This window comes from Salmo salar, chromosome 13 (assembly GCF_965601325.2).
Source record: "Salmo salar chromosome 13, fSalSal1, whole genome shotgun sequence".
Classification (NCBI taxonomy): Eukaryota; Metazoa; Chordata; class Actinopteri; order Salmoniformes; family Salmonidae; genus Salmo; species Salmo salar.
Genome location: NC_138303.1, coordinates 27,155,043 through 27,168,344, shown reverse-complemented (window position 1 = coordinate 27,168,344; position 13,302 = coordinate 27,155,043). Strand labels below are relative to the sequence as shown.

Genomic DNA, 13,302 nt, shown 5'->3' with positions numbered 1-13,302 from the left:
TCAATTACAGTATAGCATTTTGGGAATGTGGCTCGATCACTTTAATAACAATCTTTCATTCTCTAGTTCAGGTACTCTGAGCATTGACTCATCCATGCTTGGACATACACATTCAACCTTCCATGACTTTGAGAATGGAGTTTCAGACTATTCAAACAGAAACCGGTTTCCAACAGGTCAATGTTGAGCTTAACCCAATATCCCACCCAAATAATCTAATGGTCAAATATTGTGTAACCGGTTTCAAACTGGTTCAAATTGGCTATGTTTACACAGGCAGCCCAACTCTGATCTTTTTTTACTAATTGGCATTTTGACCAATCAGATCAGCTCTGAAAAAGATCTGATGTGATTGGTCAAAAGACCAATTAGGGGTGAAGAAAATCAGTATTGGGCTGCCTGTGTAGACAAGATACTCTTAAGGTGAATGACTACAGCTACTCGTGATCTCCAGAGTCAGTAGCCAGGGTTGACCTACAGTAGAATACAGTAAAAAGCCCTGTTGTAATTCCAAATGTATGAATAAAAATGTGTATTATCGGACTTGGCAAAATATATTTGTATGTTTTGTCACCAGCCCCCTACTCACCCCAGACTGGGCGTGTCGCAGGTAGAGAGCTTGCGTTTTCGGTTTTCCGAGCTCAGAGGCTCCATGGAGTTGTCCCCCAGTCCACTCATCGTGTACACATATCAGCACCTGACAGGGACAGGAAACACAAACCCTTAGACAACAGGTGAGATGATTTGAGGGACGGCCAATAATATGTTAATGTGGCTGTTAGGTGAAGAGACAAACAGGTGTAGGAAACCTCCATATATAAACACATCTAACCTTATTGCTATTGTTTAAACCCAAAGACAGACACCCACACCGACATGAAGGAGAAGCTTTATGTTAAATATACATATACAACCAGGGTACTCTTAAGCTTATATTATGCATATAAGACACTCTTGGCACAATATGAAAAATCGATATTGCATTTAGCATTGTCTGCTTCCTCCTCTCTCAGAGTAGTGTGTGTAGGACCGGCACACACACACACACACACACACACACCACACACACACACACACACACACACACACACACACACACACACACACACACACACACACACACACATATAGCAGGATTAGCAGCGTCTCTGACAGTAAGCCAGGCTGCACGACTAACCCAGTTAAGACAGACGTCTGTCTCCCACAATGCATCACACTCGGTATACAGGAAGTGGGCTGACAAAGGAGGGGGGGAGAGGAGAGAGAGAAGTCGGCAGCAGGAAGTCTATGCTGATTAGTCTATTTCTTTACCAGTGACGCTGGGGAAAAGTGAGAGGGGGTGGGGGAGAGTGAGTGAATGCAAAAGGAGGGAGAGTGAATGAGGTAGGATACAGAAAGGCAGAGGACATAGAGGGGGGAGATGCAGGAAGAGAGCAGGAGGATAAGAGAGGTTAGAGCGGTGGTAGACAGAGGAGAGAGGGAGCAGAGAGGGAGAGGGAAAAGCGAGGTGAAGGGGAGGGAGCAAGAGGGAGAGCGGGAAGAGAGTGAGAGAAGGAGTGGAAGAGAGAAGGAGGAGAGAGAAAGAAGAAAAGAACGCATGTAGATAGGCCCATGAGCTTTGAGTCTCTGTGGTGCACGATCGGGAGGAGAACCACACTCCAGTGCCTTTCTTAACCTTCACAGCAAGTGCATAATTTTTATTCCATTGATTACATGGTTACCCTCTGACCGACATGCATGAAGCCTCTAATGAATAGAAAATAAATCCACCAGAGGGAAAGGACGCAGTGTCGCCATTCTCTCATTCTATCCATTTATTTTACAGATAGTTTTTGTTATAATTATTAGTGGTAACCTAATGTTTATCCATCACTGTGATACATATTTTAATTTCAATCATTGCAAGGACATCCGACTAAGTTTGACGCTACATTATCCCAGCGGTTGACTATTCACCAAATATTGCATTCTAAAATTCTAAAGATAGCCCACTAGAACGGCTCAAGAATAGACGTTCTACCCAGCCTATGCATTCGATCAAGCCTGCTGGTCCGGCAACATCTGTCACACCCTGATCTGTTTCACCTGTCTTTGTGATTGTCTCCACCCCCCTCCAGGTGTCCCCCATCTTTCCCATTATCCCCTTTGTATTTATACCTGTGTTCTTTGTTTGTCTGTTGCCAGTTCGGCTTGTTTGTCAAGTCAACCAACGTTTTTGTGTCTCAGCGCCTGCTTTTCCCAATCTCTCTTTTTCTCACTCTCTTGGTTTTGACCCTTGCCTGTCCTGACTGAGCCCACCTGCCTGACCACTCTGCCTGCCCCTGACCCTGCCTGCCATCCTGTACCTTTGCCCGACCTCTGGTTTACTGACCCCTGCCTGCCTTGACCTGTCTATTGCCTGCCCCTGTTGGATTATTAAACCATTGATCATTTGACGTTGTCTGCATCTGGGTCTTACCTTCCTACCTGACCGTACGAACAGGCCCTGACTGGCCCAGCAGACCAGGGCCAGCTGTGCAACGCCATCTTATCCCAAGGAGCCTCCATTGGTAGGCACAAGAAATTGCTTCATGGTCTTATGGAGGGAGTCCAAACGTTGGCTGAATGCCATGACCGGGCGTTGGACATGCTGCTGGAGCAATTCCGCGGGTTGTCTGGGGGGCAGCCTGCCACGGTGGTAACCCCACCGCCCCTCAGTAACTTGGCAATTAGCAGCGCCGCCCCACCGGCCACTCCACCTTCCCGGGAGCCCCATTTACCTCCCCCAGAATGCTTTAATGAGGAACTGAGCACCTGTCGGGCGTTTTTAGCTGTGTGCCCTCATTTTTGAGCTTCAGCCCTCCTCCTTCCCCTCGGATCGCTCCAAGACAGCCTACCTCATCACGCTGATGTCTGGGAGGGCTCTCACCTGGGCTACCGCCGTATGGGAACAACAGCTGGCCATGTGCGTGAGTCTGGAGGGGTTCATGGGAGAGGTGAGGAAGATTTTTGATGCCCAGTTCTCCGGGAGAGAAGTTGCCCGGAAGCTAATCCAGCTCTGGCAGGAACGCCTGTGGAGTAGCCGACTATGCGGTGGATTTCCGCACGTTGGCAGCGGAGAGTGCGTGGAACCAGGAAGCACTGTTCGGCATGTTCCTGCACGGCATCTCGAAAGAGGTCAAGGACGCGCTTGCTGCTCGGAAGTTACCCATGGATCTTGACTCCCCCATCGCTTTGACCATCTGCATCGATGGGCGATTGTGGGAACGACAGATGGCGAGGAAATTTGATTTTGCTCGCACGTCCAGAGATTCCACCTCGTCTCCGAGTCGTCCCCGACGGTCCCTTTGCTGAGAGCACCCGAGGTTTTCCGACCTTCCTCGAGAGTCACCGAAGACGGCCGAGGCACTGTTTCCCGAGTCATTGCAACTAGGCAGAGGTGGGCTGTCGCCAGCGGAACGGCAACACAGGATCAATACAAGGAGCTGTCTGTATTGCGAGACTTTTTGTCATTTTGTGTCCTATTGCACGGTAAAAGACCAGTCTCACGGGTAGGAGTGACTACTCTGGTGGGCCATATGGAGAATTTTTCTGCTTCCCTTACTCGCACCCTTTTTTCATGTCATTCTGCTGTGGGGAAACCAGTCCAAATCTCTCCGGGTAATCATTGACTCTGGGGCCGACGAGAGCTTTTTGGACACCACACTGGCTTCCGAGCTGAACATCCCCACTCATCCCCTCTCCATTCCCATGGATGTTAGAGCGCTGGACGGATGCTCTATAGGTCGGGTCACCCATAACACCACTCCCATCAACCTACGTGTGTCAGGGAATCACAGCGAGACCATTCAATTCCTGGTCATCAAGTCCCCGAGATTCCCGTGGTTTTGGGATTCTTCAGGCTTCAGCGACACAATCCCGTCAACAGGTCTACGGGTGCTATCATGGGCTGAAGTCCGTTCTGGCATGCCTATTGTCTGAAGTCGGCGCAACCAACCTGATCTGTTTCACCTGTCTTTGTGATAGTCTCCACCCCCTTCCAGGTGTCGCCCATTATCCCCTGTGTATTTATACCTTTGTTCTTTGTTTGTCTGTTGCCAGTTTGGCTTGTTTGTCAAGTCAACCTGCATTTTTGTATCTCAGCTCCTGCTTTTCCCAGTCTCTCTTTTTCCTCGCCCTCCTGGTTCTGAGCCTGCCTGCTTGACCACTCTACCTGTCCCTGACCCTGCTTGCCGTCCTGACCCTGCTTGCCGTCCTGTACCTTTTAACCTGTTAGGGCTAGGGGGCAGTATTGACACGGCCGGATAAAAAACGTACCCGATTTAATCTGGTTACTACTCCTGCCCAGTAACTAGAATATGCATATAATTATTGACTTTGGATAGAAAACACCCTAAAGTTTCTAAAACTGTTTGAATGGTGTCTGTGAGTATAACAGAACTCATATGGCAGGCAAAAACCTGAGAAGATTCCTTACAGAAAGTGCCCTCTCTGACAAGATCTTGTTCTTCTTGTCTCTGTTTATTGAAGACTGAGGATCTTTGCTGTAACGTGACACTTCCTACGGCTCCCATAGGCTCTCAGAGCCCGGGAAAAAGCTGAATGATATCGAGGCAGCCCCAGGCTGAAACACATTATCGCGTTTGGATAGTGGCCGGTCAGAGTACTCTGAGACTCAGGCTCGTGCACGAGATGTTTTTATTTTCTCTCTCTTTGTACGTATACACGCTTTCCCGGTCGGAATATTATCGCTTTTTTACGAGAAAAATGGCATGAAAATTGCTTTTAAACAGCGGTTGACATGCTTCGAAGTACGGTAATGGAATATTTCGATTTTTTTTTGTCACGAAATGCGCCATGCTCGTCACCCTTATTTACCCTTTCGGATAGTGTCTTGAACGCACGAACAAAACGCCGCTATTTGGATATAACAATGGATTATTTGGGACCAAACCAACATTTGTTATTGAAGTAGAAGTCCTGGGAGTGCATTCTGACGAAGAACAGCAAAGGTAATAACATTTTTCTTATAGTAAATCTGACTTTGGTGAGTGCTAAACTTGCTGGGTGTCTAAATAGCTAGCCCTGTGATCCCGGGCTATCTACTGAGAATATTGCAAAATGTGCTTTCACCGAAAAGCTATTTTAAAATCGGACATATCGAGTGCATAGAGGAGTTCTGTATCTATAATTCTTAAAATAATTGTTATGTTTTTTGTGAACATTTATCGTGAGTAATTTAGTAAATTCACCGGCAGTGTTCGGTGGGAATGCTAGTCACATGCTAGTCACATGCTAATGTAAAAAGCTTTTTTTTTCTATAAATATGAACTTGATTGAACAAAACATGCATGTATTGTATAACATAATGTCCAAGAAGTGTCATCTGATGAAGATCATCAAAGGTTAGTGCTGCATTTAGCTGTGGTTTGGGTTTATGTGACATTATATGCTAGCTTGAAAAATGGGTGTCTGATTATTTCTGGCTGGGTACTCTGCTGACATAATCTAATGTTTTGCTTTCGTTGTAAAGCCTTTTTGAAATCGGACAGTGTGGTTAGATTAACGAGAGTCTTGTCTTTAAAATGGTGTAAAATAGTCATATGTTTGAAAAATTGAAGTTTTTGCATTTTTGAGGTATTTGAATATCGCGCCACGGGATTACACAAGCGTCCCACCTAGCCCAGAGAGGTTAACCTGTTGGGGGTAGGGGGCAGTATTTACACGGCCGGATAAAAAACGTACCCGATTTAATCTGGTTATTACTACTGCCCAGAAACTAGAATATACATATAATTATTGGCTTTGGATAGAAAACACTCTGAAGTTTCTAAAACCGTTTGAATGGTGTCTGTGAGTATAACAGAACTCATATGGCAAGCAAAAACCTGAGAGAAATCCTACCAGGAAGTGGAAATCTGGATGCATGGGCTCTCTTCAAGTCGTTATCGAACAAAAAATGCATGTATTGTGTAACATGATGTCCTAGGAGTGTCATCTGATGAAGATCGTCAAAGGTTAGTGCTGCATTTAGCTGTGTTTTGGGTATTTGTGATGCATGCTAGTTGCTAGGAAAATGGCTGTGGTTGTTTTTGTCGATGTACTCTCCTAACATAATCTAATGTTTTGCTTTTGCTGTAAAGCCTTTTTGAAATCGGACAACATGGTTAGATTCAGGAGAAGTGTATCTATAAAATGGTGTAAAATAGTCATATGTTTGAGAAATTGAAGTTATAGCATTTATGAGGTATTTGTATTTCGCGCCACGCGAAGCGAGCGTCCCACCTTGCCCAGAGAGGTTAATGTGCTTCTTCTTGAGCCACTCCTTTGTTGCCCTGGCCGTGTGTTTTGGGTCATTGTCATGCTGGAATACCCATCCACGACCCATTTTCAATGCCCTGGCTGAGGGAAGGAGGTTCTCACCCAAGATTTGACGGTACATGGCCCCGTACATCGTCCCTTTGATGCGGTGAAGTTGTCCTGTCCCCTTAGCAGAAAAACACCCCCAAAGCATAATGTTTCCACCTCCATGTTTGACAGTGGGGATGGTGTTCTTGGGGTCATAGGCAGCATTCCTCCTCCTCCAAACACGGCGAGTTGAGTTGATGCCAAAGAGCTCCATTTTGGTCTCATCTGACCACAACACTTTCACCCAGTTGTCCTCTGAATCATTCAGGTGTTCATTGGCAAACTTCAGACGGGCATGTATATGTGCTTTCTTGAGCAGGGGGACCTTGCGGGCGCTGCAGGATTTCAGTCCTTCACGGCATAGTGTGTTACCAATTGTTTTCTTGGTGACTATGGTCCCAGCTGCCTTGAGATCATTGACAAGATCCTCCCGTATAGTTCTGGGATTCCTCTTATTTATCATGCATGTACAGCGTACAGAGCCTTTGAGCGACAAATCTGTCAGACAGCGCAAGAGCTGCTGCTATAGCAGCATCTCAAACAGCAAATGCATAGGCAACGGAAGGCAAGCTACATCAGCACGTCACACACCACTTTGTAATGAGCTGGAGGCAGTAAGAATAAACATATACTTAATTGTTTGAAACTTGACCGTTTTATTACATATGAGGCATGTCTTACCTTACTTCAAAGTAGTGTAGCCAAAATCAGACCATATTCGTGGAGGAAATTATTTTTATATGAACTTTCTTTCATTGTCCAGAAGCCAAAGGCACAACCCTAGTCATATTAGCAACCCACGCTAGTTGTTGCATATTAGATCTCCCAACTTTCAAAATCCCAAAGTGATATTTTCATCTCTGTCACATGAAACTGCTTGCATGTGCGGTGCGCTTTTGACAATTGTTTTCCCACTAATTCCATAATGGAACGAACATGCACGCATAGTCTACTGCTTCGTACGCTTAAAAAAATAATAGTTGATCAACATTTTAAGCTAAACATTCTCATCTGTTGCATCATACTCATTGCTTTTTAACTTTTTTATGAAATACCCCAGGGATCTATCGTCCCACAACTGCCCCAGAGTCTCGAACAAGCTGACCAATAGAATAGATCAACTTTTCTACTATAGGGGATAGTAGATTGACATACGCCAGGGATTTTGCTGTTCGTTACACGTCTTATTGGCTGAGGAAAAGTAAAAGTGGACCGTTATTCTAACATCTTCAAAGTGTGCATCAGAATTCGGTAAGAAAGACATCATTGCAATATTCGACTTGCATGTTCTGTTAATATGAATTACCATTATCTAAATGTGATTTCTGTCATTCTAAGCACACTGGGTGAACGCCCTAATCAGGTTACGCACCCAATGCATATGGGTCCTGTACATTTCTCAAATGTCCGGTAAATTAAAATGCTGCCGATCAAATGTCCTTCGCCACATTTTCCTGACGGAAATCCTGGTGTGGACCCACAGGAATTTCCAACCCCTGACAACAACATTGACCTCGCCTAGCGTAGTAATGACTACCGAACGGCTCCCTGTTTCATCTATTGCTGCTCATTGGACCCTATGATCACTCGGCTACACAGCTGATGCCTGCTGGACTGTTCATTAACACGGTACTTAATTTTGTTTATCTGTCGGCCCCAGCCTCGAACTCCGGCCCTGTGAGTAGCTAACTGACCCTCTCTGTTCTTTAAAAGTGCTTTCCTCACCATCTTAAATATGCATGCCCCTTTAAAAAATGTAGAACTAAGAACAGATATAGCCCTTGGTTCACTCCAGACTTGACTGCCCTTGACCTGCACATAAACATCCTGTGGCGTACTGCACTAGCATCGAATAGTCCCAGCGATATGCAACTTTTCAGGGAAGTCAGGAACTAATATACACAGTCAGTTAGGAAAGCAAAGGCTAGCTTTTTCAAACAGAAATTTGCATCCTGCAGCACTAATTCCAAAAAGTTTTGGGACACTGTAAAGTCCATGCAGAATAAGAGCACCTCTTCCCAGCTGCCCACTGCACTGAGGCTAGGAAACACTGTCACCACCGATAAATCCACGATAATCAAGGATTTCAATAAGCATTTCTCTACGGCTGGCCATGCTTTCCACCTGGCTACCCCAACCCTGACCAACAGCTCTGCACCCCCCGCAGCAACTGGCCCATGCCCCCCCCCCCCCCCCCCCCCTATTACTAGTCTGTTCAACCTCTCTTTTGTATCATCTGAGATTCCTAAAGATTGGAAAGTGGCCGCGGTCATCCCCCTCTTTAAAGGGGGAGACACTCTAGACCAAAACTGTTACAGACCTATATCCATCCTGCCCTGCCTTTCCAAAGTCTTCGAAAGCCAAGTGAACAAACAGATCACCGACCATTTCGAATCCCAACGTACCTTCTCCGCTACGCAATCTGGTTTCCGAGCTGGTCACGGGTGCACCTCAGCCACGCTCAAGGTCCTAAACGATATCATATCCAAGACAGTACCATGCAGTCATCTTCATCGACCTGGCCAAGGCTTTCGACTCTGTCAATCACCACATTCTTATCGGCAGACTCGACAGCCTTGGTTTCTCAAATGATTGCCTCGCCTGGTTTACCAACTCCTTCTCTGATAGAGTTCAGTGTGTCAAATCGGAGGGCCTGTTGTCCGAACCTCTGGCAGTCTCTATGGGGGTGCCACAGGGTTCAATTCTCGGGCCGACTCTCTTCTCTGTATATGTCAATGATGTCGCTCTTGCTGCGGGTGATTCTTTGATACACCTCTACGCAGACACCATTCTGTATACATCTGGCCCTCCTTTGGACACTGTGCTAACAAACATTCAAACGAGCTTCAATGCCATACAACACTCTTCCCTTGGCCTCCAAATGCTAGTAAAACGAAATGCATGCTCTTCAAACGATCGCTGCCAGCACCTGCCCGCCCGTCTAGCATCACTACTCTGGACGGTTCTGACTTGTGGGCAACTAGAATATGTGGACAACTATACATACCTAGGTGTCTGACTAGACCGTAAACTCTCCTTCCAGACTCATATTAAGCATCTCCAATCCAAAATTAAATCTAGAATCGGCTTCCTATTTCGCAACAAAGCCTCCTTCACGCATGCTGCCAAACATACCCTCGTAAAAATGACTATCCTACCGATCCTTGACTTCGGCAATATCATTTACAAAATAGCCGCCAACACTCTACTCAGCAAATTGGATGCAGTCTATCACAGTGCCATCCGTTTTGTCACCAAAGCCCCATATACTACCCACCACTGCGACCTGTATGCTCTCGTTGGCTGGTCCTCGCATATATTCGTCGCCAAACCCACTGGCTCCAGGTAATCTATAAGTCTTTGCTAGGTAAAGCTCTGCCTTATCTCAGCTTACTGGCCACTATAGCAGCACCCACCCGAGCACACGCTCCAGCAGGTATATTTCACTGGTCATCCCCAAAGCCAACACCTCCTTTAGTTGCCTTTCCTTCCAGTTCTCTGCTGCCAATGACTGGAACGAATTGCAAAAAATCACTGAAGTTGGAGACTTATCTCCCTCACTAACTTTAAGCATCAGCTGTCAGAGCAGCTTACCGATCGCTGCAGCTGTACACAGCCCATCTGTAAATATCCTATCCAACCAACTACCTACCTCATCCCATATTTGTTTTGGTTTTTCTGCTCTTTTGCACACCAGTATTTCTACTTGCACAACCTCATCTGCACATCTATCACTCCAGTGTAAATTGCTAAATTGGTATTACTTTGCCACTATGGCCTATTTATTGCCTTACCTCCTTACTTAATTTGCACACACTGTAAACCGATTTTTCTATTGCGTTATTGACTGTACGTTTGTTTATCCCATGTTTAACTCTGTGTTGTTTTTTGTTGCACTGCTTTGCTTTATCTTGGCCAGGTCACAGTTGTAAATGAGAACTTGTTCTCAACTGGCCTAACTGGTTAAATAAAGGTGAAATAAAAAAAAATGACAAGCATCAAACTGTAGCTCTGTATGTAGGGAAACATAAGCAGCGCTTTTCAAATATGCTCCCTCACTCCCTCCCTCTCTTTCCCTTCCTCCCAAAAGTGTTTGTTTCAAATCTATCCATCTCTGTCAATCTTTCCTAAGAGTGCAATTTCGTGACAGCTTGTCTGTCTGTACTGTAGCTCATCTTTGCATGAAACTACTAAACTACCCTTCCACTGTCTGACGACACCCGCATTCTAGGGTGGAAAGGGAGAGAGAGAAAGAGAGCGAAAGACCGAGAGAAAGAGTGAGAGATGGCTCAAGCGCTCTAATTGCCGAGTGAATGAGGCAGCCCCTGAGAATGGCTGATTAGGAGGGCTGCTGAATACCCCAGGGAAATGGGTCACCTCTAGTGTGGTGCGAGCTGCCTGCCCGCCCGCTTCTCCAGCACAGCGCAGGGTGAAAAGTAAATTACATGCCACAGGCAGTGGGGCCTGGTAGGACACTGGGAGGCAGGGGTGCTGTGGTGGGTACTTGGTACGGTACCAGACGGGTAGAGGGTGGGACGGGGAGGGGAGGAGGAAGTGGACGATGTCACGACTCCAGAGAGATCTACAATGAGTGTAAGTAAATGTTGATGGAGATGTGGTCCACCTCTTTCTCAATTAACATTCTGCCCACTTCCATTTGCCAAGGGTTGTGACCAATGTTCCCTCTAATATTTTCTGGCACTGAGCAAATTTCAGGTCAGCTGAGCGCAAACATGAACCTTGCAAAATTTCTGTGCAACTTCCGGCGCTCGTTTACTGTGAACACTGAGGCTGTACCTGCTTTGATTTACTGTTTTGGTGGCCAAGTAGTCTTCTGTGGCTATTTGATCATAATGTAGGCCTACCACAAAAAAACTATGGAGAAAATGCATTACATAACATATTAACATGTAAATAGCAGTTCTGTCATTCAGCCTACAGTAGCAGCCCCAATATGTAGTGTTCATTGTAGGCCTACATTCCATGAGACTTTTGAAAAAAAACATGCAGGGATTGACAGTAATCTGTTTATCCACTTGTCCTTCAGACTGAACATTTTGTTGTGTTGTTTGATGCAAGAAACCCCTTTACAAAATAAAATGTATTATTATTCCCATACCATTATTACAGAGAATCAGACAAATTATGCTACCCTCTGCCTATTGGTTACATAGCGTATTCAAGCCTGTCTCAAAATACAACACTGCCCCTTTAAGACATAAAAAAAGCTCTTTACCTGACTCACTTTCAAAGATGGCTGGAAATGCTCTTGTAGGAAGCAATCACTCCCACATTGCTGACTACAAATCAGCTATAACTGTGCTAATAACTAACTAATTAGCAACAAAAATGAACAAATGTGCAAACGTGGCCACATGCAGCTCTTGCTTTGACCTCAAAACAAGCGCATAATAATCGCGACCGCTCATGCTGTAAAACAGTCTGGTTCAAAGTGAATGGCACAAATCCATATATGGAAATGGTCTATTTGCATATTCTGTAGGTCTGCTGCAGCTCTGAGTGGTTATGGCGCACCGGTCTGTGTAGTTTACAGCCCTGAGTCGTGCCTGTCAATGCAATAGAATCCTACTCAGATGCACTCTGCCTCATAGTCAGTTTTAGATACTAAGTCTTGCATAATTTGTGTTGTTTCTTTATGTTGCATTAAAAGTGGCTAATATTGTGTTGATTCAATCACAATTCCCACTGTAGAGGGAAACGTTGATAGTGTTAAAACCTCTTACATCTAGACGTTCCGCTAGCGGAACACCTGCTCCAATATCCAATGATAGGCGTGGCGCGAATTACAAATTCCTCAAAAATACAAAAACTTCAATTTTTTAAACATATGACTATTTTACAGCATTTTAAAGACAAGACTCTCCTTTATCTAACCACACTGTCCGATTTCAAAAAGGCTTTACAGCGAAAGCAAAACATTAGATTATGTCAGCAGAGTACCCAGCCAGAAATAATCAGACACCCATTTTTCAACCTAGCATATAATGTCACAAAAAACAAAACCACAGCTAAATGCAGCACTAACCTTTGATGATCTTCATCAGATGACACACCTAGGACATTATGTTATACAATACATGCATGTTTTGTTCAATCAAGTTCATATTTATATCAAAAACCAGCTTTTTTCATTAGCATGTGACGTTCAGAACTAGCATACCCCCCCGCAAACCTCCGGTGAATTTACTAAATTACTCACGATAAACGTTCACAAAAAACATAACAATTATTTTAAGAATTATAGATACAGAACTCCTTTGTGCAATCGAGGTGTCCGATTTTAAAATAGCTTTTCGGTGAAATCACATTTTGCAATATTCTGAGTAGATAGCCCAGCCATCACGGCTAGCTATTTAGACACCCACCAAGTTTAGCCCTGACCAAACTCCGATTTACTATTAGAAAAGTTTGATTACCTTTGGTGTTCTTCGTCAGAATGCTTTCCCAGGACTGCTACTTCAATAACAAATGTTGGTTTGGTCCCAAATAATCCATTGTTATATCCAAATAGCGGCGTTTTGTTCGTGCGTTCAAGACACTATCCGAAGTGTAAATAAGGGTCACGCGCACGACGCATTTCGTGACAAAAAAATTCTAAATATTCCATTACCGTACTTCGAAGCATGTCAACCGCTGTTTAAAATAAATTTTTATATCATTCAGCTTTTTGACGCCTTCTGAGAGCCCATGGGAGCCGTAGGAAGTGTCACGTAACAGCAGAGATCCCCTGTATTGGATAGAGATAATCAAGAAGGCCAAGAAATGGTCAGACAGGGTACTTCCTGTACAGAATCTTCTCAGGTTTTGGCCTGCCAAATGAGTTCTGTTATACTCACAGACACCATTCAAACAGTTATAGAAACTTTGGAGTGTTTTCTATCCAAAGCTAATAAT

The 13,302-nt window shown here is 44.8% G+C and overlaps 1 protein-coding gene across 4 annotated transcripts in view; it reads right to left on the bottom strand.

Annotated features, from left to right (window-relative positions):
• The window catches only part of LOC106566728 (nuclear receptor coactivator 3), a 110,876-nt gene that overhangs the window by 24,215 nt on the left and 73,359 nt on the right, over nt 1-13,302 (bottom strand). For all 4 annotated transcript variants that reach the window (XM_082959918.1, XM_082959915.1, XM_014135048.3 and 1 more), the window contains one exon: nt 590-697. In XM_082959918.1, coding sequence (XP_082816044.1) covers nt 590-678 — 89 coding nt within the window. In that variant the 5' untranslated portion in view covers nt 679-697. The remainder of the gene's footprint in view (nt 1-589; nt 698-13,302) is intronic.